General features: G+C 38.0%; 3 protein-coding genes across 3 annotated transcripts in view; 2 read left to right on the top strand and 1 right to left on the bottom strand.

The window, feature by feature from the left end:
- The first annotated feature begins 402 nt into the window (after positions 1-402).
- Positions 403-3,403, top strand: LOC121959740 (lysozyme C-like). The gene is made up of 4 exons (XM_042509211.2): positions 403-571; positions 1,122-1,280; positions 2,852-2,930; positions 3,019-3,403. The coding sequence occupies exons 1-4, from the start codon at positions 445-447 to the stop codon at positions 3,083-3,085; spliced, it is 432 nt and encodes a 143-aa protein (XP_042365145.2). The 5' UTR covers positions 403-444; the 3' UTR covers positions 3,086-3,403.
- A 4,485-nt stretch (positions 3,404-7,888) lies between these two features.
- On the top strand, positions 7,889-10,596 carry LOC148186132 (lysozyme C II-like). The gene is made up of 2 exons (XM_088071265.1): positions 7,889-8,046; positions 8,162-10,596. Exons 1-2 carry the CDS (start codon positions 7,920-7,922, stop codon positions 8,332-8,334), a joined length of 300 nt encoding a protein of 99 aa, XP_087927391.1. The 5' UTR covers positions 7,889-7,919; the 3' UTR covers positions 8,335-10,596.
- A 4,234-nt stretch (positions 10,597-14,830) lies between these two features.
- mbd2 (methyl-CpG binding domain protein 2) overlaps positions 14,831-23,079 on the bottom strand; it is a 37,635-nt gene continuing 29,386 nt past the window's right edge. Inside the window, exon 7 of the mRNA XM_042509522.2 lies at positions 14,831-15,610. The gene's annotated coding sequence lies outside the window, so the exon portion shown is untranslated. The remainder of the gene's footprint in view (positions 15,611-23,079) is intronic.

Here is a 23,079-nt window from a genome sequence, read left to right as displayed (position 1 = left end):
TTTCAAAAACCTGCCTGTACCGTGCCTTATCTTCAGAATCCTGCTTTCTTGCTAAACTTGCTAAAGTTTTGACACTTAGACCAACAATATTTTGCCATGGCTACCACTCCACTGTAATTTTCATTGGTAGATATATATGTGCCAGAGCTCCGCCTGGACTTCACCTTGTCCTTGTCCTTCATATCAGTCTTTTTTATCACACTGATAACACACTCCACCTGAAACAAGTCTCCTCAAAGATCAAACACCAAATCCCGCATTCAAATTCAGTAAAAATGTAAATTCAGCCTCTTTCATAAGCTTTGTCAAAGTTGGATGAAATTCAAAGAAAACAAGGTGTTCGTGTGAAATAAAGCAACCACAGCAGTTTCAGCTGAGCTTCTCGACTATAAAAGAACATTTGGCGGCAGCTGCGGAGACATTCGGTCCAGCGGAGAATCCATCATGAAGAGTCTCGTGTTCCTGCTCTTGGTGGCTTTGGCCAATGCTACAGTCTACGATCGCTGTGAATGGGCCCGAATTCTCCAGGCTTATGGGATGGATGGCTACTATGGCTACAGCTTGGCCAACTGTGAGTATTAGCCTGTCACTCTGCCGTTACTGTGTCCCGACCAAAAAGTGTTACTTATTTACATGCATTTTTATTATAACAGTGTAACATAACTTCAGTTTTAAGGGCCATGCTGAACATTGCATATATACTTTTCACCCCCCAAAAAATGCTACAAATTTGAAGAGCTTGATGTACCAAATAATGTTTCGTTACATTAGAAATTTCAGGGTATTTACTTTTTAGACCTTTATGGCTAGCCTAAAGACAAAGTTCACCATTTTGGGGAAAAAAATTCAAATAGTAAGATGAAATGATTGATGCCATTCCTTTCTGTATGTATGGTAACTTCGCATAGCACAAACACTGGATACAGGGGGAAACAGCTACCCTGGCTGGGAACCATTTCCTGGTGACCAGTGGAGACTCAAATAAAATTACTGGTCCCAATCAACTAACATCTCATAAAACAGTGACTTGATGCCTGATATTGACCTTCAAACAGGAATTTAATGCCCAATGATGATCTTTCAGGGTGTCTACATGTGAGTCTGTTCTGTTTCCACTGCAGGGGTTTGTCTGACCCAGTGGGAGTCGGATTTTAACACTGATGCCATCGACTATGACAGTGATGGATCCGCTGACTACGGCATCTTCCAGATCAACAGCCGCTGGTGGTGTTATGATGGCCGCACTCCCTCATCGAATGCATGCCACATCAGTTGCAGCGGTCAGTGCACCACCACAGCCAAAACTTTAACTACTTTAATCCTATTTTAATACACGCCATGTTGTAATGTTTTTTTAGGAATATTTCATAGGGGTGGATGGGGCCACACCTAAACCAAAAGTCATAACTGTATTTCAAGATGCTGAACCTCTCCTAAAACTCCCAACAGTAAGCCAGTGCCCTGCATGGCCACTATTTATGTTTGAGTGTATGCAAGGGCAAAATTTACACTGGGATTGGGAGGGACTTTAGGGTTTTTTTGTTTCTTATTTTCACGAAAATCTCTCTGGATGTTCTCTTAATGACCAGCCACCATTGTCTGACATCTGAGTCGATAAAAATGTTAATTATACAGCTCACTTGCCATAAGAAAATGTTGCCATTGTACATTTCTGCAAACCACAAATACATTATCTTTGTGTACTTCATATGGTATCATATCAACATTTCCAAAGTAACTCAACATATTCTCATACCAAGTCGTCACATATTGTAGCTTTGTTAGTGGACTCCTGTGACTAAATATTATGTTTTAGGTATCCTTTTCCATTTGCTCTTTACATTCTTTCAGATACAGATTTCAATACAAGCACTCAATGGGATGTGGCTGCACAAGGTCATATTTAGGCAACAACAGTACATGGCGCGGGGACCCTTCTGTGCAGAGTTTGCATGTTCTCCCCGTGTCTGCGTGGGTTCTCTCCGGGGTTTCTGGCTTCCTCCCACAGTCCAAAGACATGCAGCTCAGGTTGATTGGTGACTCTAAATTGCCCTTAGGTGTGACTGTAAGCGTGTATGGTTGTCTGTCTATGTGTGTCGGCAATGCAATAGTCTGGTGAAATGTCCGGGGTGTACCCCGCTTTCCGCCCGATGACAGCTGGGATTGGCTCCAGCCCCCCCGCGACCCTTACGAGGACAAGCGGTTACAGAAAATGACTGACTGACTGACTGACAGTACATGGCAACCAAGGCTGGGATGTCGACAAATACACATGCCGGTTAGGATTAAGCAACAAAGTCTAAAGGTTTGAGAAGGAGGCACATGGGTATGTGTAAAAACAGACAATGCCTACATTTTTTTCTGGCCATTTGATTAAATTATACTCATTTGACTCACCTTCAGTTATTACAATACTGAGATTTCTTTGGTATGACCCTATAGATTTTTTTCTTTTCCTTTTTTGGGAAAATCCTGCACAGTATACTTTGAAAGAGCATCAGCGAGGACTTTGTGCACTTCGATGCCCTAGTTTGACTTCTCAGGCTACACTGCTGCCTACTCATTTGGGTGGAGATTTTCTGGCAATTCTGTAGTCCAGAGGAAGATCTCCTAGGTCTTAGATGCTATAATTGCACAAATCAAGCATATGACAATAAAGGGTAGAGCTTTTTATAGTAAAGATGCAAAAGGTTCAGAAAGAAAAAAAGGACTTTTGAGGATGAATGAATGAGCAGATTTTAAAGTGCTTTGCATGAAAGCACTAAATAAACGTAGCACATATACTGAGTTACAGTTACATTACTGTCACTGTTTAAATTAACATTTAAATCTGGATTTTATTTTTTTGCAGAGCTTCTGACTGATGATGTTGGTGTGGCGATCAATTGTGCCAAACGTATCGTGCAGGATCCCAATGGCATCGCAGCCTGGTAAGACCTGATCATGTGACAATGATGAGCTATCTGCACAAACATTCACATGTGGAGAGATGGCTGATGTCTCTCTGTCTGGTTTCAGGGTGGCCTGGCGCGTTCACTGCCAGGGCCGTGACCTGAGTGGCTATGTGGCAGGATGTGGTGTTTAATCAACGAACCAGGACACTGTCATCGATGTAATGAAAGACACCAATCTGAAGCAGCAGTAGATTAAAGCTTCTCTACTGTTTGTATGTTTGATCTGACAGAAGTAAAACAGAGAGTTACTGGAGCTACAGACGACCCTTATCGAATCAAGACAATTCGAATCTTTACTTCCACAGTATTGAGTTCATATTTACATGATGTGACAGATCTGATCAGTGACGAAAAATATGGCAATTTCAATTTGTTCTCATTTGAAAACCAGATTAAAATGTTGATTTTCATCAATGACAGTGGCTGAATAAACAGCAATGGTAAATCAATGATGAGGTACTTGAGGTCATTTCTTCATGTCTTCTTCTTTGGAGGTGTACAGACATTAAAGATTAAACTGCTCTGGTCTTTGAAAAGTCATTGACATGTCTTAGTAAAATAAAAAGACATTGGGTCTCATGCAGACACTGCCCAGTGAACAGATTTCTTTTTTTTAAAAAAGAAGTTTCGGCATTTACTGGTTTTCTTTTAGGTACAAATGAAAAAAAAAAATCTTGATTGGATTAGACCTGTTATACGAGTGTTGAACTGTCTGTCTCTCTCTATGTGGAAAAAACACTTGTTTGTGCCTTAGGCTGACTGAATTTTGAGTTGAATTATGTTACCAAAATCAACTCATGAATAAATATATAGCAAAAATAAATGTAAAGGAATATTGTACCCACAAAATGACCATTTGTATAACAATAAGTCTTTCCGTGTTACCTTGAATTTGTGAAAAAAATACCTTTTACTTGCATACCTTCACAGAAAAGGCAAATGTGTTAATTTATTGATTGATTCCCAATCACATTTAACCTCAGCAAAATAAAAACTCTCACATGATCCAGAAGTGTGGAATCAAGTGACACGACTTGGACTTGAGTCAGACTCTGATGATTTCAGACTCACTTGACAAAATCAAGAAAGACAGAAAATGGACTTCAACACCAATGCATCCTGACTCCAATTGGACTTGAACTTTTAACTTGAAAATACTGTATTTGAGACCTTCCTCCAAGCTCACAGAATAAAAATACAGCTATTTTAAAAAGTCAACACTAATTCCCAAGATCCACTTTGTTTGGACCAATCCAAATGCATCCAATCAAGTTGCAGAGGAGAACCAAGAACTAACATTATTACTTTGTTACTGAGCAACAGTTTGAAAAATAATAGTAAATATAATTTTGTTTGTGTACAGAAACTACAAGAAGGCCAACAAAAAAAATGAACTGCAGAATGCAAAATGTGTGGGTCAAAAATTACAGATGGAGATGCAATAACTTTTGTTCAATGATTATTATTATATTACTCTGGTGGTTATAATGGTATTACTATTGGTGAAAAGAAAACTATGACTTTTCGAGAACTTGAAACTCAAAAGATGGACTTGATTGCCTCAGTATTGCAGCCGCACGTTTTTCCAGCATAGTTACTCACGTATACAATTGTGTCATTGTAACTCTTTTCTCTATGCGTTAACTGATTTGTAGTTTGTCATTGCAGCGTGCATTTTTGATGCCTAGTGTCATTTCTTATTTGTTGTAGAGTGCCTGCATGTGTAATGTTAGGCAAAGTTTTGTGCACACGTGTGTTGAATACAATTGATTTTGGTTGCGCTGTTTGTCTAAGTCACTGACCCTTTTTGGGGCTGTGTTTTAAATGACGCTGTAAAAGGCCTGTTTTTCTTTTTGTGGTCAGAATTTGTAAAATACTTCTCAATATATCTCCATAATTAAGTTTAATCTTGAACAGCCAATGAGCCATTTGAGCACATAATTGTGGACTGTGTTGGTCCTTGACCTTGTACACAAGCAGGCAACGAGTTACTCTTGACTATTATGTGCTCTGCAACTCAGTTTCAACACCATTTTGGTTGAACCATCAAAAGCTCAAATCCACAAGAGAGATATATAATAAGGTAGTTTTCCAATTGCACGATGACTGTGATTCCCATAAGAGATGTTCTGTGACTTCCTCTCTGGTGATAACATTCCAAGAAGCATGGTGATGGATGTTCAAAACATTAGCAGCTTCATTTCTATCGCAGCCACCACACTAGCCGTCATTATTTCCAATCATAGGCCACATAGGCATGTTATGGAGCCATAATGGAAAGGCAAGCCCCTTATACGTGAGCCGCCACATATGAGGGATTTCTGGGAGATGATAGTCTATGATTTTTACAGAGGAATTGTGGATTCAAAACTTGGTCCAGGTGCAGCTCAGCCAGCGCATAAGACCACTCCAGCAAGATGTGCAGACCCGCTTGAATAGCACGTATTACAGGGTGCAGTCTCTCATCGAGCAGAAATGGGCTCTGGGAATATATGGGTCCGAGTATGAGCTCCCCAACAATCTCACCGCTCACCAGTGGACACTTATGGAAAAGACTTTATCTGTTCTGGCAAGGAGTTAACCCAGAAAGTGAGCTCTTGTCATGCTTTGGCATCAGATGTGATTCCTGCTGTGACTGTGTTTCAGAGACTCTTGACCAAAGAAACAGAGGAGGACCAAGGTATAAAAACAATGAAGGGAATGTTGGCTGCAGCCATTAAGAGATGCTTCACAGACACGGAAAAAAAAACCCTTTCTACAGCACTGCAACTGTACTTGATCCAAGGTAAAGTATGTGTGCATATCTGTATGCATTTGTGTGTTTGCTAAGCATATGAGAAAGAGAGGTAGCCTATGATGAAAAAAAACAATGTTTACAATTTAAATATTTCAGGATTTATTTACTTTATGTGATATAAAGGCAATAAAATGGCATTCATTTTGACAATTTCAGATGAGCATGTCTGTTGCCAGATAAGATAATTTTTTTCCTGTTTTAGGTATAAAGATCACTTTTTCCTCAAACATCAACATTGCTACAGAGGCCAAGGAGATGGTGATGGTGGAGCTACAGAAGGTGTCTGAAGGAGAGGCTGACAAGCAGGAGGATTTGGGGTGTCCACCTGCCAGAAAGCTACAAAAGGTCCAGGCCAGAAGTAGTTTGGACAGTGTGTTTGATGAGATAGCAGAAGAGCAAGCATCAGCATCACTGAGCAGTAAACCAGTGGGTGCTACCATTCAGTTAGAGACGTTCCTTGGAGAGGCCAAAATTTCACGGGAAGACAAACTGCTGCAGTACTGGGGGGTTAACAAAGTGCAGTTTCCCACTCTGGCCCAAATGTCACACAGATACCTCTCAGCACCGTGCAGTAGTGTGGACTGTAAAAGGCTCTTTAGCTCAGTGTTACATTGTAGATGAAAACAGAAACAGGCTCCTGGCTGATAATGCAGAGAAGCTTCTCTTCATCAAAAAGAACCTGCCTCTTACTTTTCAGAAAAAGGCTTAGACCTCACAAACACTACATTACAACACAACATTTAAATTGGAAAGTGAAATGTGTGGCTGTGCCATGTTTGTTCAGGAAAACACAGTTTAATGTTAAAATGTTCCTGTAACTTTTTCATAAAAGGGCATAGCCCCCACACTAGCGTATAATAACATAATTAAGTTGTTTTGCTAAAGTTAGTGGTATCTTGTGTGGTGCTGATATCTACTGATGGTGTAACATTTTACACTGAAGTAAAATGTGTGCCACTGTCATGTTTGTTCATGAAAACACAATACTGAATGCTAAAATGTCAGCAACAGTATCATGCTGCATATTTAATGTGTTACATATCTGAAGAAAATAAATAATGTTTTCAAAGCTACTGTCAGACTATAATGGTATCATTAAGTACTCATGTCGGTACTCAGTATCGGCAAGTACACAAATGTGAGTACTGGTACTCGTACTCAGTCCCAAAAAAGTGGTATTGGTGCATCGCTACTGTTTTGTCAGCAAGACACTGGATCCTAAGGGAAGAGCCCAGTTTGAAAGTATTAAGATCATAAGTTCCTTAGGTCTGGTCTGCCTGGAATTTTTGTCTTCAGAGGGAGTGTGGATGTTATGGTGGCGACAGACCATTTCACTAAGATGGCTCATCCCCTCAAATGCTCTGACCAGTCAGCAAAACAAGTAGCACATCAGCTGTGGAGGAGATATTTTTGCATCTTCAGATGCAGATTGCTGGCATGTCAAAGTCAAGAACAACACCTTATCATCCCATGGGGAATGGCAACACCAAGAGGTTAAACAGAACCGTAGAGAACATGAGCAGGGCTTTAGTTTAATGCAGTTCGACTGATGGACAGTTAGTGAATGTAACTGATAAGAAACAGTAATTTGTCCACGAGATGATTTCAGACTTTCTTGCCAATCCTGATGTCCCCTCCAACCAACTCATATGTTCCCACTGTCCTCAACAGCCCTGCAGGTATATACCAGTATATTTTCACCTGTTCATGGCCAGATCGTCTTATGTACTCTTCACTAAGCTTTTCAGCCACTTTAATCATACCTGCTTGTACAGTGACATTACTTTGAACTCCTGCCTTCATGGACAAAAGATCTTGGATCAAAGAATTTGAAGAAGAAAAGTTCTCATGGCTGCCACTTGATTGTAATTTTCATTTGCAGATATATATGTGCCAGAGCTGCACCTAAGTTTTCACCTTGTCCTTATCCTTTACGTCAGTCTTTCTTATCACACTGATAATGCACTCCCCGAAAAATAAACAGTGTCTTTGAAGTTTCCATATGAGCGAAAGTGAAATTCCACCTTTGTAAGCTACTTTGTTAAAGTTGGATGAAATTCAAAGACAACAAGGACTTTGTTGTAAAGCAGCCACAGCATTTTCAGTGGAGCTTCTCAACTATAAAAGGACATTTACCAGCAGCTGCTGGGTCCAGCAGAGAGTCCATCATGAAAAGTCTAGTGTTCCTGCTCTTGGTGGCTTTGGCCAGTGCTAAAATCTACAGTCGCTGTGAATGGGCACGGGTGCTGAAGGCTTATGGGATGGACGGCTATTATGGCCACAGCCTGGCTAACTGTGAGTATGAGCCTGTCAGTCTGCAGCAATTTTTTCTTTATCTACATGCATTTTATTATTATTGTGCAACACCACGTATGGCGTAACACATGGGTCTGTTCTTTTTCCTCTGCAGGGGTTTGTCTGAGCAAGTGGGAGTCGGATTACAACACTAAAGCCACCTACCACAACTACGATGGATCCACTGACTACGGCATCTTCCAGATCAACAGTCGCTACTGGTGTAATGACGACCGCACCCCAAACGCAGTGAACGAATGCCACATCAGGTGGCAAAGGCAAATTTAAACATTGGGCCTCATACAAAAAACAACATTACCAACAAGTTTTCCTCTTAAGTGGCATGAACGCTCTAACCCTTTGGCTCCCTTTAATATTACATGCACTTATATCATTCTGCACACACAATGCACCTCTCAAAATCAAGCTTTAAAAAATATTGTACATTAATATGATTTTCTACTTTTATTGATTAATTTTTTTTACCAACATCAGTCCTAAATGTCAAATATTCATTTATTTTCAGAATTTTAACCCTTAAAGTGCCAGGTTTTTGTCATAATGTCACTATGTTTTTAGATTAAAAAAACACACAACGAACTTAACAATTTTCAATATACTGCACGCAAAGTAGATTTATTATTATTATTATTATTATTATTACTATCATCATCATCACAGCCTAGGATGTCACAATGACTGCCAGCAACATTTATTTTTAAATATTATTATTTTTTGTGTAGTGTCAAATACTCACACTCAGACCACTCTGCACAAAAAAAATTAAAAATATTATACATTAACATAATTTTCAACTTTCAATGAGTTTTTCTTAAACCAACATCAGTCGTAGTTATAAATATCGAATAGTGATACATCTCAGAATTTTTACCCTTTAAATGCCAGGGTTATTTTTTTTTTCATGATGCCACTATGTTTTTAGATGTGAAAAAACACAAAAAAATATTTTCAGTATACTACACGTAAAGGTTATTATTATCATAGCCAACATTATCAAAAAATGACAAATGAAAAGCACATATAATGTATCAAATAGTCCCTAACAGTTGTTTCTCTTAGGTACAAATGTGCCTTAATTTGAAAGAATTTAGAGTTGCACAATGTTTTCCCATATCAACTAATATTAAAAAACAAAAATAAACTTAATGCTTAATTTTTATGCTGTTGCCAATTTACTAAGAGGCTCAATAAGGGTTCAGCCATGTTTGTTGTTTTTATTTACTACTCTATTATTAATTATGTTCATATTTCACCATGGCAACTCTCACTCTTACAGATGCCTCAGATGTCTCATTCTCCTTTGCAACTGACACAACTTATAGTTTAACAGCATAGACTGTATAAAATAATGGATATAGATATAATGACATCAGCCAATGGTTAAGCTTTGAGTTTCACCCGTTGCCATCTTGGGGGTTTCTAGCCAGAAGGGACTGATGCTGTGGAGGAGCAAGGGGTGGATCTGACTCGCAGATGGCGGCACTGTTACAAGGGTACAAGACAAACTGGCACAGAGGGAAGAGAACAAAGACACTAAATACTCGGAGGGGAGACAACGGCACAGAGGTGCAATTCTTTAAGGGGAGGCAGGTCATCACTCAGGAGGGAAACACAGGAGGGCAGGAAGTGGAGGACCTGATATGAGACAAGAGGTGAGCATCAAAATTTTCACCATCTTTGAGTGCCTTTTAAAAGTACTTTATAAATAAATTGTATTATTATTATTATTAGTAGTAGTATTATTAGTAGTAGTATTATTAAAATTAAACAGGAAAACAAGACAATCAGTACATTTATATGCACAATTTAGGACTACTGTCCTTGTCCCGGTATACAAGCACTGGGGGAGAATACAATTATAAATGAGAAATTCGATTTCAGTCGGACTAACATGTTTACATGTTATTTAAAAGTCCAGTTTTAGCCACACTAAGACAATAACACTATTTGACTTTTTCTAACATCATGTGAAATGTAATGAGTGAGACAGTCCCTAAGGGTTACATTAATATTCTCTCCCTAAAACTTCAGAGTTTAACACTTTGTACACTTTTTTCTCTCAGTAGGGTTCCTCTTTCTGACCTAAAAATGACATATTCCTTGATTATATCTGTTAAATTCATGCAAAGCAGAGAGGGTCATGTGCATATGTGCACATGATTTATTTGTGCTGTTTTTTTAGTCTGGGCATTATGACAAATTTTCACTTTCAGTTGTCCTTGTCTTGTTCAGACTGATCACATGACACAGTTTCTCAGCTAAACTCAGGTAAGAGAGATCTAACATGTCAGTAAACATATGCAGCATTCATTTAAAAATGTCCATCTGTAAAGACTTGGAAGGAAAACAATATTGTAAGTCTGTCAGCTAACTGATAACAAATCAGATGTTTACACTGATTGAAGTCACATGATTTGTTGAGATGTTTGCTCTAAAAGAACAACAGGTGTTTCTGAGGATAAATGCCATGTTGGCTGTTTTTTTTTTTTTTATCCCTTTTTAAAAAAAAATAAAAAAAATACAGCAAAAGCCAGAACTCCATTTAGTTTAATGGCATGTCATTGTGTCACAGGCAGAAACAAACAGGAAGTGGTGTAAAGCAGCAGAGGGAACAAAAGCTGCTGCTTCTGCATATTTGTTTTCCCATAAAAGTACATTTCAGGCTGCTTGTTCTGATGGAACCAATCAGATGTGACATCCAAAATTAACCAAACTGTGATTATACAAACACACACACACACACACACACACACACACACACACACAGTGTGTTGATATAATCTAACCACTAGCCTTATCCTTAAAGCTGCTCTGATTAATATTTGTATACTGACAATGGATGAAATGGCATGTGAAAGGGGTTGCTCATAGTGAAATAATTACACTCTGCACTACCTCTCAGTTTGTATGTGTAGTGTATGTATTTCAGCACATTGCTTTGGCACATTGCTTTGGCTTTATGGCCCACAGTTTGAGTGTTTTGGCTCATTTTTACCTCTCTCATGACATAACTTGATATAAGGTGGTGATAAAGTGGCTGGACATTGAGCAGCAAAGATTAGACACAGTTAGAGACTAGCTGGTAAACACAGTGGTGCATTTAGCAGCTAAAGAAAGGATATTTTAAGTTAAGCAATCACTTTTTAAAAAAGAAAAAAAAAAGTATAGCTATGGGCCTAATAAATGAAATAACCGGAGGCCTTTACTGTCAGTATGAGGCTATGGTAGGCATATATTTATATATAAACGTCTCTCTCTCTCTCTCTCTCTCTCACACACACACACACACACACACACACACACATATATATATATATATATATATATATATCTTATTTTCATAGATCATATTTTGTAATGATCTAATCATGTTCAAGTAATCTTCTTGTCACCTTTAACTATTTTTGCAGTAGTGAGATATTGAAGAATGTATTTGGAGGATGGCAATGAGCACCTTAACATGAAATGGTTAAAAAATTAAAAAGAAATTAATTATGTAGAAGTGTCCTGCAAAAGTAATAAAAGAAATGTATTAGATTATTACATATATATATATATATATATATATATATATATATATATATATATATATATATATATATATATATATATATATATATATATATATATGTAGTTGAGACTTTTTACCCCTGACCACCCCAACACATCTGTATGTATTAAGCTTGCAGTAGTTTTGCAGAATCCTTGTTGCTGCTCGGACTGTGAGAGCACCCTCAGAGCGGAGCCTTTTAACTAAATCTAACTATGACCATTTGCTATAAATTGTCCGTTTCCTTAATGCAACTTTCTCCAGCTGAAGTGTATTGAATGGGAGCAAATCCCTGCAGCCAGGTTCCAAAATGTGGTGGAAAAGCCTGAAACCAGAGGAGTGAAGGCTGATATAGCAGCAGATTGTGCCCATGGTTTTGGAATACCATGTTCATCACTGTAATGTTTGGCTGTAAATATATAAGCTTTATCACGACCAGCAGCACCTTCGTGTCTCTGCTTTAACCTTAGCTAGTGTTTTCTGATGCAGAGCACGAACAGAGCTGCTGTTACAGGATGGAAACAGAAATCCCTGGACGAGAGAGAGAGAGAGAAAGAGAGAGAGAGAGAGACAGAGAGAGAGTGTGTAAGAGAAAGAGAGAGGGGAGCATCTGGCAGTGAAGCAGGAATTTAAATGTGTAGTTGCAGTGATCAGAAACTGGCATCATAGAGCCATTAGCAGATGCAAATGAGGGCAGAGCTGGCAGGCTGGTTTGTCTCACTCTGTCTTTAACACACACAAAGCGCCACACACAACACGTCGTCACACATACAGATAAAGTCCAACATCTGGACTGGGAACACTTTGTGCCAAGTAGCTGACAGAACAAACAACTCGCAGATGATTTAGCCATTCTTAGAGTCTAATCACCACTGGAGCTCAAAATGAAACATAAAGGTGGTGCTAAAGGACAGGCGGTGGGATCATTGAGTCTAAAGGGTTCATCCTCTGGGGAGAAGGAATGCGATCAGGAAATTTCAAGACAATCTAGACAGTAGATGGTGAGACTTCATGGCCAGAAGTACGCTCAATCATCCCAGCTATATATGACTGTTGAACATCATCTCAAAACCATGGGCATTAACCCTTTGAAACATGGGTCAATATGGATCGACGCCTTTCACAGCTATTCAAACTTTTGAACCCTAAACAAATTGGACTGATTTTCTATCCAAATGTCAGATTTTTTGGGGGAGGGGTGCCAATTTTCACAAAATTTTCTGGTCATTTCTTCTTAAATTGCTCATTGCCTTTTTCAGTGTTCTTGAAAGAAATTAAGCCAATTTGCTCAGGTTCCAAAGGGTTAATCTGATGCCATTAGCGAACAAGCAAACTCATACAGCACTTTTCAAAATACAAATGAAAAAGAAAAAAGAATAGGAGGTAGAAGAGAGAGAAAACAACATGAAGACATGGAAAAAAAAGTGCGTATAGAGTAGGCTTGGGCAGTATCATGGCATTACAATATACCAGGGTATTTTACAGTCCCGAAGGTATGTTTTTCAATACTTTTTATTAGACTCATTGTGCGTAGTGCACAGCACGCACCACCAGTCTGTGGTCTCTACTGGTGGAGCAGGCACCTGTGGTGAAAGACACAGTGACACCTAGTGTTAGAGGGAGAAACTACAGGACTGTAAACAGCCAGCAGCCAGCAGGTAGAGATCACAGGGTTAAAACAGTATATTTACACATCTATCTCAGGATAACCCTAACCCCAAAACTGGAGCTGGTGAGTGTTGAAACAGTAAACTTACAGATTAGATTAGGCTACCAGCAAGAGTAACCAAGATGGTTTGGGTCAGTTTTAATTTGTTTCTGTCAAGTTTGAATATAGTTTGATTTATGATGAGTTAACAAGACAATAAAAAAGCTGAAAAGCTCACTGGTACTGTCATAAACCATATGCCCCGGTGTTACTTTTATCAAGGTATAAAGATATGAAATATTACATACCCTTAAGCCCAAGCCTAGTATTAAGTTTCAACATCCAAACAATGGACAACCCCAAAGGTAAAACTCTGTTTTATTGCTATATTGTGTTGATCCATGGTCTCAGCCAGGTCAGTGTCTCCTTCATTCTCAGAAATAATGCCACACACTAGCCCTGAGCGTTCCAAGTGCTTATGTCCCCACCAGTGGCAGAGAGACTTCCAAGCTTGGATTCAAGGCAGTTCTTTGCTTGAACCCTACTTTTTCAGAATCTAAGGGAATGTCCTGATGGAGGAACTCAGCAACATGTTGCCACACAAAAAATAAACCTTTAGTTTGTAACACGACTGCTGAGGTTACCAAACGTATTTTCCACCTCACCCACAGTCATCTCTAATATTATTTGTCTTCTGCCTGGATGATGCTATTATTGTCTCTGAAGAATACAATCCATACTCTAGAACTGTGGTTCCCAAGTGCTGGGTCACGATCCAAAACAGGGTGACAGGTCCATTCTGACTGAACCACAAGTGACTCTTGATTTTGATAAGATTGTAAAAAAACAAACAAACAAAAAAAAAAACAACACACTTTTATGTTAAAAGTACAGACCTACATGTTGTTGAATAGGAGTAAAAAAGAAAAAAGGAAACAAGGAAATGGCCTTAAAAAATTGTCAAAAAGAAAATAAATTGTTTTAAATAGTAATAAAAAGTTTCCCAAAGCCTCCTTTATTTCTTGCAATTTGTGGAACAGATCTTGCCAAGTTGCTCATTACTTATTTTTCCCCATGTTTACAAAAGAAAGCAAGCCAGTTTGCCCATTTCAGAGCTTTAAATACTTGCGAAGGCGTCTGAATGCAGCACAATAAAAGCGATGACGATCTCGGTTTCAAAAGGTTAAACCCTGTACTTGATTAACAAAATAAAAGACAAAACAGGAGCAGCATTGGTGGACTCATCATTGCAGCTCAAAATCGTTTTGTCTTGATTCTCTTGTTTTGAAAATAAATAGAAACCAAAATTGTAGCTGAGAATAAAATCAGATTAATCCCCATCCCTAATGTAAAGAATATGGTCTAACGTCATCCTGACTCCAACACAAACATGAGGCTAATATTAATAATCTCATCTCACTGTCAGAAAGAAAGCTTTGATTGGTTGTACAGTATTTCCCTAAATGTTTTACTATTCATTAAAAGGCTGAGCTGTCTGCAGTGTATACAATTCTGATTGTAATCTATTGGCACATTTCCAAAAAAAAAAGCTCCAACAAAAGAAATTGTGAATATAATCATTTATTTACTCCAGTCCAAGAAATGTACACACATGTTCTCTGAAGGTATAAAATTTGTCTTAAATAAGCAATTGTTCTATGTCATATTCATGTAAATTCTTATCATTTCATTAAAACCCCTGAAGACTTCTTTAAAAACTGACGACGCTTCTGACACCACAAACAGCCAAAAATCATCAAAGAGCACAACGAGAGTTAGTAGAGTTAGCAAAAGCCGTCCAGCAGTTTGCAGTCTGACTTTGGATTCCATGAGGGCGTTGCTCTTCAGTATATATAGTTTTTTATTTTATATCTTTAGCGGCTTCATATCAAAAAGAAAGAAATATCTGGATTTGAAAAGTGTGAGAAGATAAGCGCTGGCTGTAAAGTGTGTGCAGATGATGAATCACTGAGAGGATTAAAGGCTTCGGTCGCTGCTTTGAGCTGGAGGATTCTCAACGTATTGCTGCTGCTGGTGTTCTTCTGTTGCAGTTTTTTGTTGTTGCAGTTGTTTGTTGCTGGTGTTTTTGTCATGGCTGATTTTTTTTTTTTTTTTGCTCCCATTATTGCTGCTGTTGCTCTGGAAAATCTCCAGATGCTGACAGAAGTCCGGTGTGATGTCATCCTGAAAACGGTTTCCTTAACGGGTGAAGGTTGAAGTAATCGCCCACTGAGACAAAAGGATCAGTGCGGGTGAGTGTCGGTCTGTGGGCGGTCGGTTTTTGGTTTGCTGTCTGGATTAAGAGGGAAAAACGATAGTAAACCTGAGGCTGGTGAAGGGAGGAACTGTGGAGAGAAACAGAGAAAGACAAACAGTTATTGTAGCTGCTAACAGTTTAATTTGCAGATTGTAGTTTGTTGCCGCAGAAAACACACGAGACACTTTTTCCAACCTGATGTTCACTCTCAGCTGTCTGAAGTGGTCTTCAACAGCTTTCTGTTTCAGTTCAACAAAACAAAAACCCTCAAGGTCCACTTACTAGCTTGTTCCAGAGCTTTCAGAACATCACATGTAGTTTTCTTAGTTGTGTTTCCATTAACCCTCAAATTGCACAAATTAAAATTGCGAATGTAAAATATGCTGAATGGATAAAATACGCCAACCGGAATACGGCTGGACGGCATTAGATGAGAACATGCTCGGACAGCATGGCGCACAGCTACTATATGTGGGTACAGCCATATGCGAACAGAGTTAATAGCTGATGCAGAATGATACCTATAACATTTTAAGCAGAGGCAGAAGGTCACTGACAGAACAGCACTGTGTGACGAGCTGGAAGACGTGTCAGGAGCGTTAAAGACATAAGAGAGGACAGATTTTTTTTTGTATTTATTTATTTGCACGGTAAAAAATAAACAGCAAAACATCAACAAAATAGAAGTAGATTGTGCAGGTGAGATACAGAAAACCCCTAAAGGTTTATAAGAGAATGTCAAATGTCCCCAAAATAAATTACAAAAGCAAATGAAGAATCCTACAATCTTAAGAAATAAGATCAAGCAGGCATAGGATGAATTAAGTACAATAAGAATATCTACATGATATAAATGGTTTATGCTATGATGGCAAGTCACCTTCTATTTGCTGAATCTGCACTAAAAAGTAATGGATGGAAACACCTGATGTGAGACAGTTGAAAGCTCCACATAAAGTGAGACAGTTGTCCTTGTAAGACTCAGTGTCAGGAAATATGTGATCACAGACTACTGAAAGAAATATGGAACATAAAGTTCTAACATTTGACAAAAAACATCTTTTGGCAAAGATGGGATAAAAAAAGGAAGGACATTTTTGATAAGTGCAGGACAATTTTGGAAGATGGGTACATTTTTGTAGGCAGAGGTTAGAGATTGAGATCTTTTGTATAAATGTGAGGACATTTTGGAAAATGAGGTAATGTTTGGAGTGTGGGAACATGTTTATAGTGTTGACTTTTTTTTTTGATTGAGCTGTGATCTCATCAAGAGAATCCAGCTAACCTGCCCCAAGTGCAGCTCTATTTTAGCTTCCAATATTTATGTTTTGTTGTATTTGGTATGTCTTAGTGTAATTCCCCTTTTAATTATGTAAAATTTTTACTTTCACCTCATGTAGCCGTCTTACCTTTTTTTGTCCAACCTTAAGCTGTATTGTGACATTCATAGAAAAAAGAGGACGTTTTTCAGGTTTAGAATAAGTAGAATAAGGTGAATAGATTATTTGAGAAAGGGCCCTCACTTGTAGTGTGTGTGTGTGTGTGTGTGTGTGTGTGTGTGTGTGTGTGCGTGCGTGTGCTAATGAGCACTCAGGTCTATAGTAATGTCTTCTCCTAACAGATAAAGTGTGAATATAATTGCGGGGCTTTCTGCAGACACCTCTGAACAAAACTCCGCCCCCCCGCCTCCGTCCTCTATTAAACCCAAATCGACTCGTTAAGCTTGTCTTAATAAAACCCACTTAATAAAAACAATCTACGGAACAAACCATCTCTGTGCCGCCTTTCTTCCACCTCCTGCTGAAATAACAAACATCAACCCCCTGCACACACAAAAAAAACATGTCCAATTAATGTGGAGAGCCTCCGTGCTAATCATTAGCTTCTCCATTAACCCCTCGACACCTCCTCCCTCCTGCCGCATTAACGAGGGGGGCGGGGCCACAGTAAGGGCCGCTGCTCGTCTGCCAAGGCCTTTTGCCTGCACAGAAAACATTTTAATTATACATAAAACACCAGAGTGAAGTGCTCACACAGCAGGGGGGCAGGAGTGATATCAAATATTACCATGTACTCCTCCTCCTGCTGCGCCTCCCCGTACAGCACATTCTGACTCCCATTTTTAGAGCAAATGCCACCATTAACAAAATGTCAAAATTTCCAGAGAAATAACAAGTGAGGTTTCCTCCAAACTAATACAGACCGACTCCTGGTTTTACAGCCGTCCACTGTGATTTTATGAACTTGTCTCACCATTTTCATTGTGCCATTTTGATTCCCTCCTTTTCATTTTGATTTTTACATTGGGCCATATATATTCCCCCTTTCCATTTTGATCCCCCAAAAAACAATTTTTGAATAAATTATTGCGCCATTTGAACCCCCCTTCTTCTAATTAGAATTTATGTGCCATTTTGAATCCTTCCTCTTTTCTTTTTTAAATCTGTATTATGTCATTGGAATTTTGAATCTCCGAATGTGCGATTTTGAATCCTTCATGGTGACATTTATAGTCTCTCCTTTCATTTTCTAATACAAAATTGTGACATTTTTAATCCATTATTGTGCCATTTGTATTTTGAATCATTTTGCATTTTTAATCGTCCTATTTATTTAGAATCCTCCATTGTGCAATATAGTCCCGCCTTTTTAATTTGAATACCTGATTCTGACATGATTAATCAAATATTGTGCCATTTGATTCCTTTGTTGCACCATTTTGAATCATTCCTCTTTTCCATTTTAAAACTTTATTTCATTTGAATTTTAAATCTTCCATTTTGCCATTTTAAATACATCATTGAGCTATTTTGAATCCCTCTCCTTCCCATTCTGATTATTTCATTGCACCACTTTTAGTCCTCCCTTTAGTCCTGCTCATTTGTTACCATTTTGAGTCCCTTATTTTGCCATTTTGAATGCCACCTTTCCATTAATACCCCTTTAATGTGCCATTTTGGTCCCACTCTTTCCATGTAAAGTGAAACATTGCTAATTATTAACCAGCTCTGTGTCATCAAGGATGCATAATAATGTGTTTTCACATGACCTGTTGGACCTTTATCAGCAGATGGGCGAGAAGCTAGGGCGCTGACGGCATAGGGGGGATGCCAGACCTGTTCATCTGCATATACTGGCCACATTCAGTGACACAGAGCTGGTTGTAAATCAGCAAAGTTTAGCTTTAAAATGGTTTCTTACTATTTTGAATATCTCACTAATTTGAATCCATCCTTTTTCCAGTCCCTCGTTGTGTTATTTTAAATTCTGGCATGTCTGGATGCCTTATTGTGCCATTGTGAATCCCTCTGTCTTCCAATCAAAGAGAATGCAGATTGCTAAAACCACCAAATAGACTTAATAATAAACTCTTTGTTTCACACTTTTAGTGTTTCTTTGTTTTACTGTTTCAGCGCATTAATGCGTCTGTATCTGGATGTTTTCTTCCTTCACTGCTTCAGTATTTTCATGTTTCAGTCTGATAATCCCTAGCTCAGTCTTAATTACTCCCTAATAATTAGAAAATCCTGATAATCTGCTGCTTAATCGAGGCAATTCAGCTGACTGACAGCGCACGCACACACACACTCAGCAGTTATCAGCCTTGTGAATGACTTTGAAGCAGATAATTCTCTGTGTCTCAACATCCACTAATTACCAGCAGCTGAAAAATGCTGCAGGAGTCTGAATCAGCTACTCTGGAAATTACAAGATACACAGCTAATAATCACACACACACACACACACACACACACACACACACACACACACACACACAGTCTTTTCTCAGTCAGCAGTGTGAATCTTTAGTCTCGATCAGATAAGAACACCAGTCTGCACATTTAAAGGAACAGTGCAGCATTTAGTGAAATCCATTTAGTAAATTCTTCTTTGTCATGCCCAGAGTCAGATGGGAACGTAGATATCAGTTTCATCTCCGCAAAAGACCTAACCTTATAAGACAGAGAGGAGGTGGAGGAAAGTGGAGGTTTTAGGACTGAACCTTTTATCTCTAATTTTGCACTCGTGTTCAGGTATCCAACCACAGAGTTAAAAGGGAGCACAATACATCAAAACCAATTATTGATAAGTACTTAATATTGTTATTGAGGTAAGTGCAGTTTATTCAAGTAACATTACTACTACCATATTGTAATAATTCTCTGCACAAAGTGCATTGAAAATGGAACTTGATTAAAAGTAAGTGTAATCAGGAACATGTACATGTTCAGTATTAAAAGTGGGGGTGCAAAAAACTCATTCAAAGTAAAGGAGAAAATTAATTAAATGTTTATCAAAAAATAGTTGCCAATTTGTGCTTTTTGTTTGTTTGTTTTTTGTTTTGGTCAATCAGCTAATTAATAAACTGACTAATTGTATCAGCTGTTTAATTTAAAACAAAACATAATTTTCTAAAATTTTATCATGCTTTTTATGCAAAAATATTTTGTAAAGTAACTAGTGACTAAAGCTGTCAGATAAATGCATGGAAGTAAACAGTACCATCTGTTCCTCGGGAATGTGCCGAAGCACTGTGCTTAACTAAATGTACTTAGTTACAATCAAATGCTGGTGAACATTTGCTAAAGTCTACATTAAGGGATATTTCTGACCTAGCTGTACATGTGTGCTAATAATTTAATAAATTCTACTTAAGATCAAAATAACTATTTAGAGACTTGGGTTGAGCTAAATGCTACACTGAACGTGCTAACATGCTGATGTTCAGCAGGTGTAATATTTACCATGTTCCCTATCTGTGCTCAGTATTTCAGCTGCTGACATTTGTTAATGGGAATATTAGTTTTGCAGGCAGGCATTTGATCATAAACCAAAGCATTGATCAAATTGAAGGAGTCGTCAGTAGGATTCATCCTCTGGGGACTAAGCTTTGGCCAAAGTGGTGGATTGACCAACTAATATTGTGATTGCTAGAGCAGCTCTGTCATCAGAAGAAAATTGGATTTTATTATTGGATTGTTTATTTTTCGCAAACCACAAATATATTACATTTGCATATTTTATATGTATCATAATAACATTTCTAAAATTACGCAGTATATAAGCTGACATCTGGAGTTTGATGAGATGGTGGTCGGTGCAACAACGATGCAAGACGCCTGCTGCTCAAGACCAACAAACAACAAAACCAGCTGTGATTTAATGAGACATCGCTGTGTTTACAGCAGCTTTTTAAGATTGTTTTTGAGGCTTTTCAGCTTCATTGGACAGGACAGTCTTTGAGGCATGAAATGTGGTTGAGACGTTGTAACTTTTTCAGTGGAGATTGTGCCACCACAAGCACGTAAAGCCATGACATGATCTTTTTCTAACCATAACCAAGTGGGTTACGTTCCTAAACCTAACCACACATACATAAACATAAACATAGACATAAATATAAAAGATACACAATATTGAAATGTAACTAGTTTATAGTTTGCAGAAACATACAATACCAGCATTTATTCTGATGAATGAGTTTCCTATAGACATGCCTAAAAAATGGCTATTGTTGGGCAATAAATCTTGCAACATTGACTAAGTGCATTTACTCAGGTACTGTACTGTTTAGTTGTACTTCAACTTGACTTATATTTTATGTTAAGAATAAGTGGTTTAACTAAATCGAACGCTCTTTTCCAACTCAATTACATAACACCTCTAATTACATTACTTATTATATTGGCATACGAGAGAAAATGCATTGACCATCCTGATATCTTCTCACATATTTATTACCATCAGCACGTGTTGTCCTGAAACATGGAAATGTGAGTTAAAGTATGTCTATGTTGGCCAGAGAGAACTAATACGTTTTTTTTTTTTTTATTTCAAATGTCCCCACACTACATATGTTGGTCACATTTTTTAAATTAACAAGGCACAAATTAAATCAATTGAATAGATCATTTAAAATAATGTTTATGCTATGTGTTTATGTTAAAAGTGAATACTGACTTTTAGAATTTATCTCATAGTAGTTCTATATTTTTACTTACATTTAAAGTAAACTTTTGAAAGCAGGACTTTCATGAGTATTTCAACAAGGGGTTGACGGATTATCGGGCTGGCCTCTTATCAGATCCAATATTTGGCTTTTTGCCGATTATCTGAATCAGCATTTTATTTTATTAATCAAATAAATTTTCACTTGACTTTACAAACAAAATTGCAGGGATTTTGCTGTATATGATGTTGAAAGTCTGATGAAAGTTATGATGAAACATTTGCTAAAGGCATTTAAACAAAGTTTTGTATTGGAGTTTGTCATGTTCCAAATTCATTCATCCATTCAAAATATTCACAGAAAGATTTAAATTTTTGTTGTCAATGCTTATCTAATTTTATTTATTTATTCCAAATATTGGTTATTGGTCTCATTATCTACTAAAAATCTTTATCAGTCCTTAAAAACCAATATCGGTTGACCCTAATTTCAACACATTTGTTCTGCAACTTTTCTATCAGTAAAGGATCTGAACACTTCTGCTTATACTAAAACTGAAAACTGATGGAAACAGAATGTAACAACAAAAGAAAAAAGTTTTGTTCTTGTTCCCCCTTCCTGTTGATTTGTGCAGCGTAGCAGCAGTGTTGGTGTGTGACTCCTGCCTGCTGTATCAGGATTCCAAGAAAGAGCAGAACATGAAGAGCCGCAGAGGAGAAAGAGAACGGAAGAAAGCGACTCAGCCATAAAACCAACATAAATAAATTAGCGAGAAGCAGCAAAAAGACTCACAGCAGCGGGAAACAAACCCAACAGTCTGAGGTTTCTGCAAAGATTTAAAATGGTTGTTTCAACAGCAGCCCAGGAGACAGACACCCACCCACACACACACACACACACACACACACAGGCTGGCCACTGCCCTCTCTCTCTGGTCCAGCTATAAAAACCCATTAGTAATCACTCCTCGACTCTCAGCGGCTCTTTTCGCCCAAACGACTTCCATCCAGCCAATCTGCATAAATCTGCATTAATGGATGATTTTCCCTCCACAGAAAACAAATGTGCTTTAAAAACGCTTCCTTATCTGTCAGCTTTTAGACGAAACACAGAGCGCAGATACACACACCATTCATCTGATGACGTGCACACACAAATGCAGCTTCTATTAACAACAGATATATCATGACAGATGTATGACCACAGTGACACTTAGAACCCAAGCAGAATGTGTTTTGGATTTGACAAACAAATGCTGCTGATATCGTAGATTCTGACTGGTAGTGGAGCTAAAAATATAAAGATTGTCCTGAGGGTGGCACTAGAGGAAATGTCTACACTGCTGAAATGTAAGGAAATATAGTAGTTTTATAAATCAACTTTTTCCGTTGTTTATCAAAAACAGACATCTGTAAAACATGAAATCAGTTCATTACAATAAATGACAACATGATTGCCACATATACTCATAAAAGCAAAAAATATTCATTGGGTAGTAAAATAATCTAAATAAATTATCTAAAAAAGGATAAACTGTCTTAAAAAGTGCCTTGTAAAGTGTATGAGAGGGGATTACAATAACTTTTAAAATTATTTTCAAATTCTAT

This window comes from Plectropomus leopardus, chromosome 20 (assembly GCF_026936395.1).
Source record: "Plectropomus leopardus strain MGB_pleo_1.0 chromosome 20, ASM2693639v1, whole genome shotgun sequence".
In the NCBI taxonomy this organism is placed as follows: domain Eukaryota; kingdom Metazoa; phylum Chordata; class Actinopteri; order Perciformes; family Serranidae; genus Plectropomus; species Plectropomus leopardus.
This window is presented reverse-complemented; position numbering and strand designations above follow the sequence as displayed.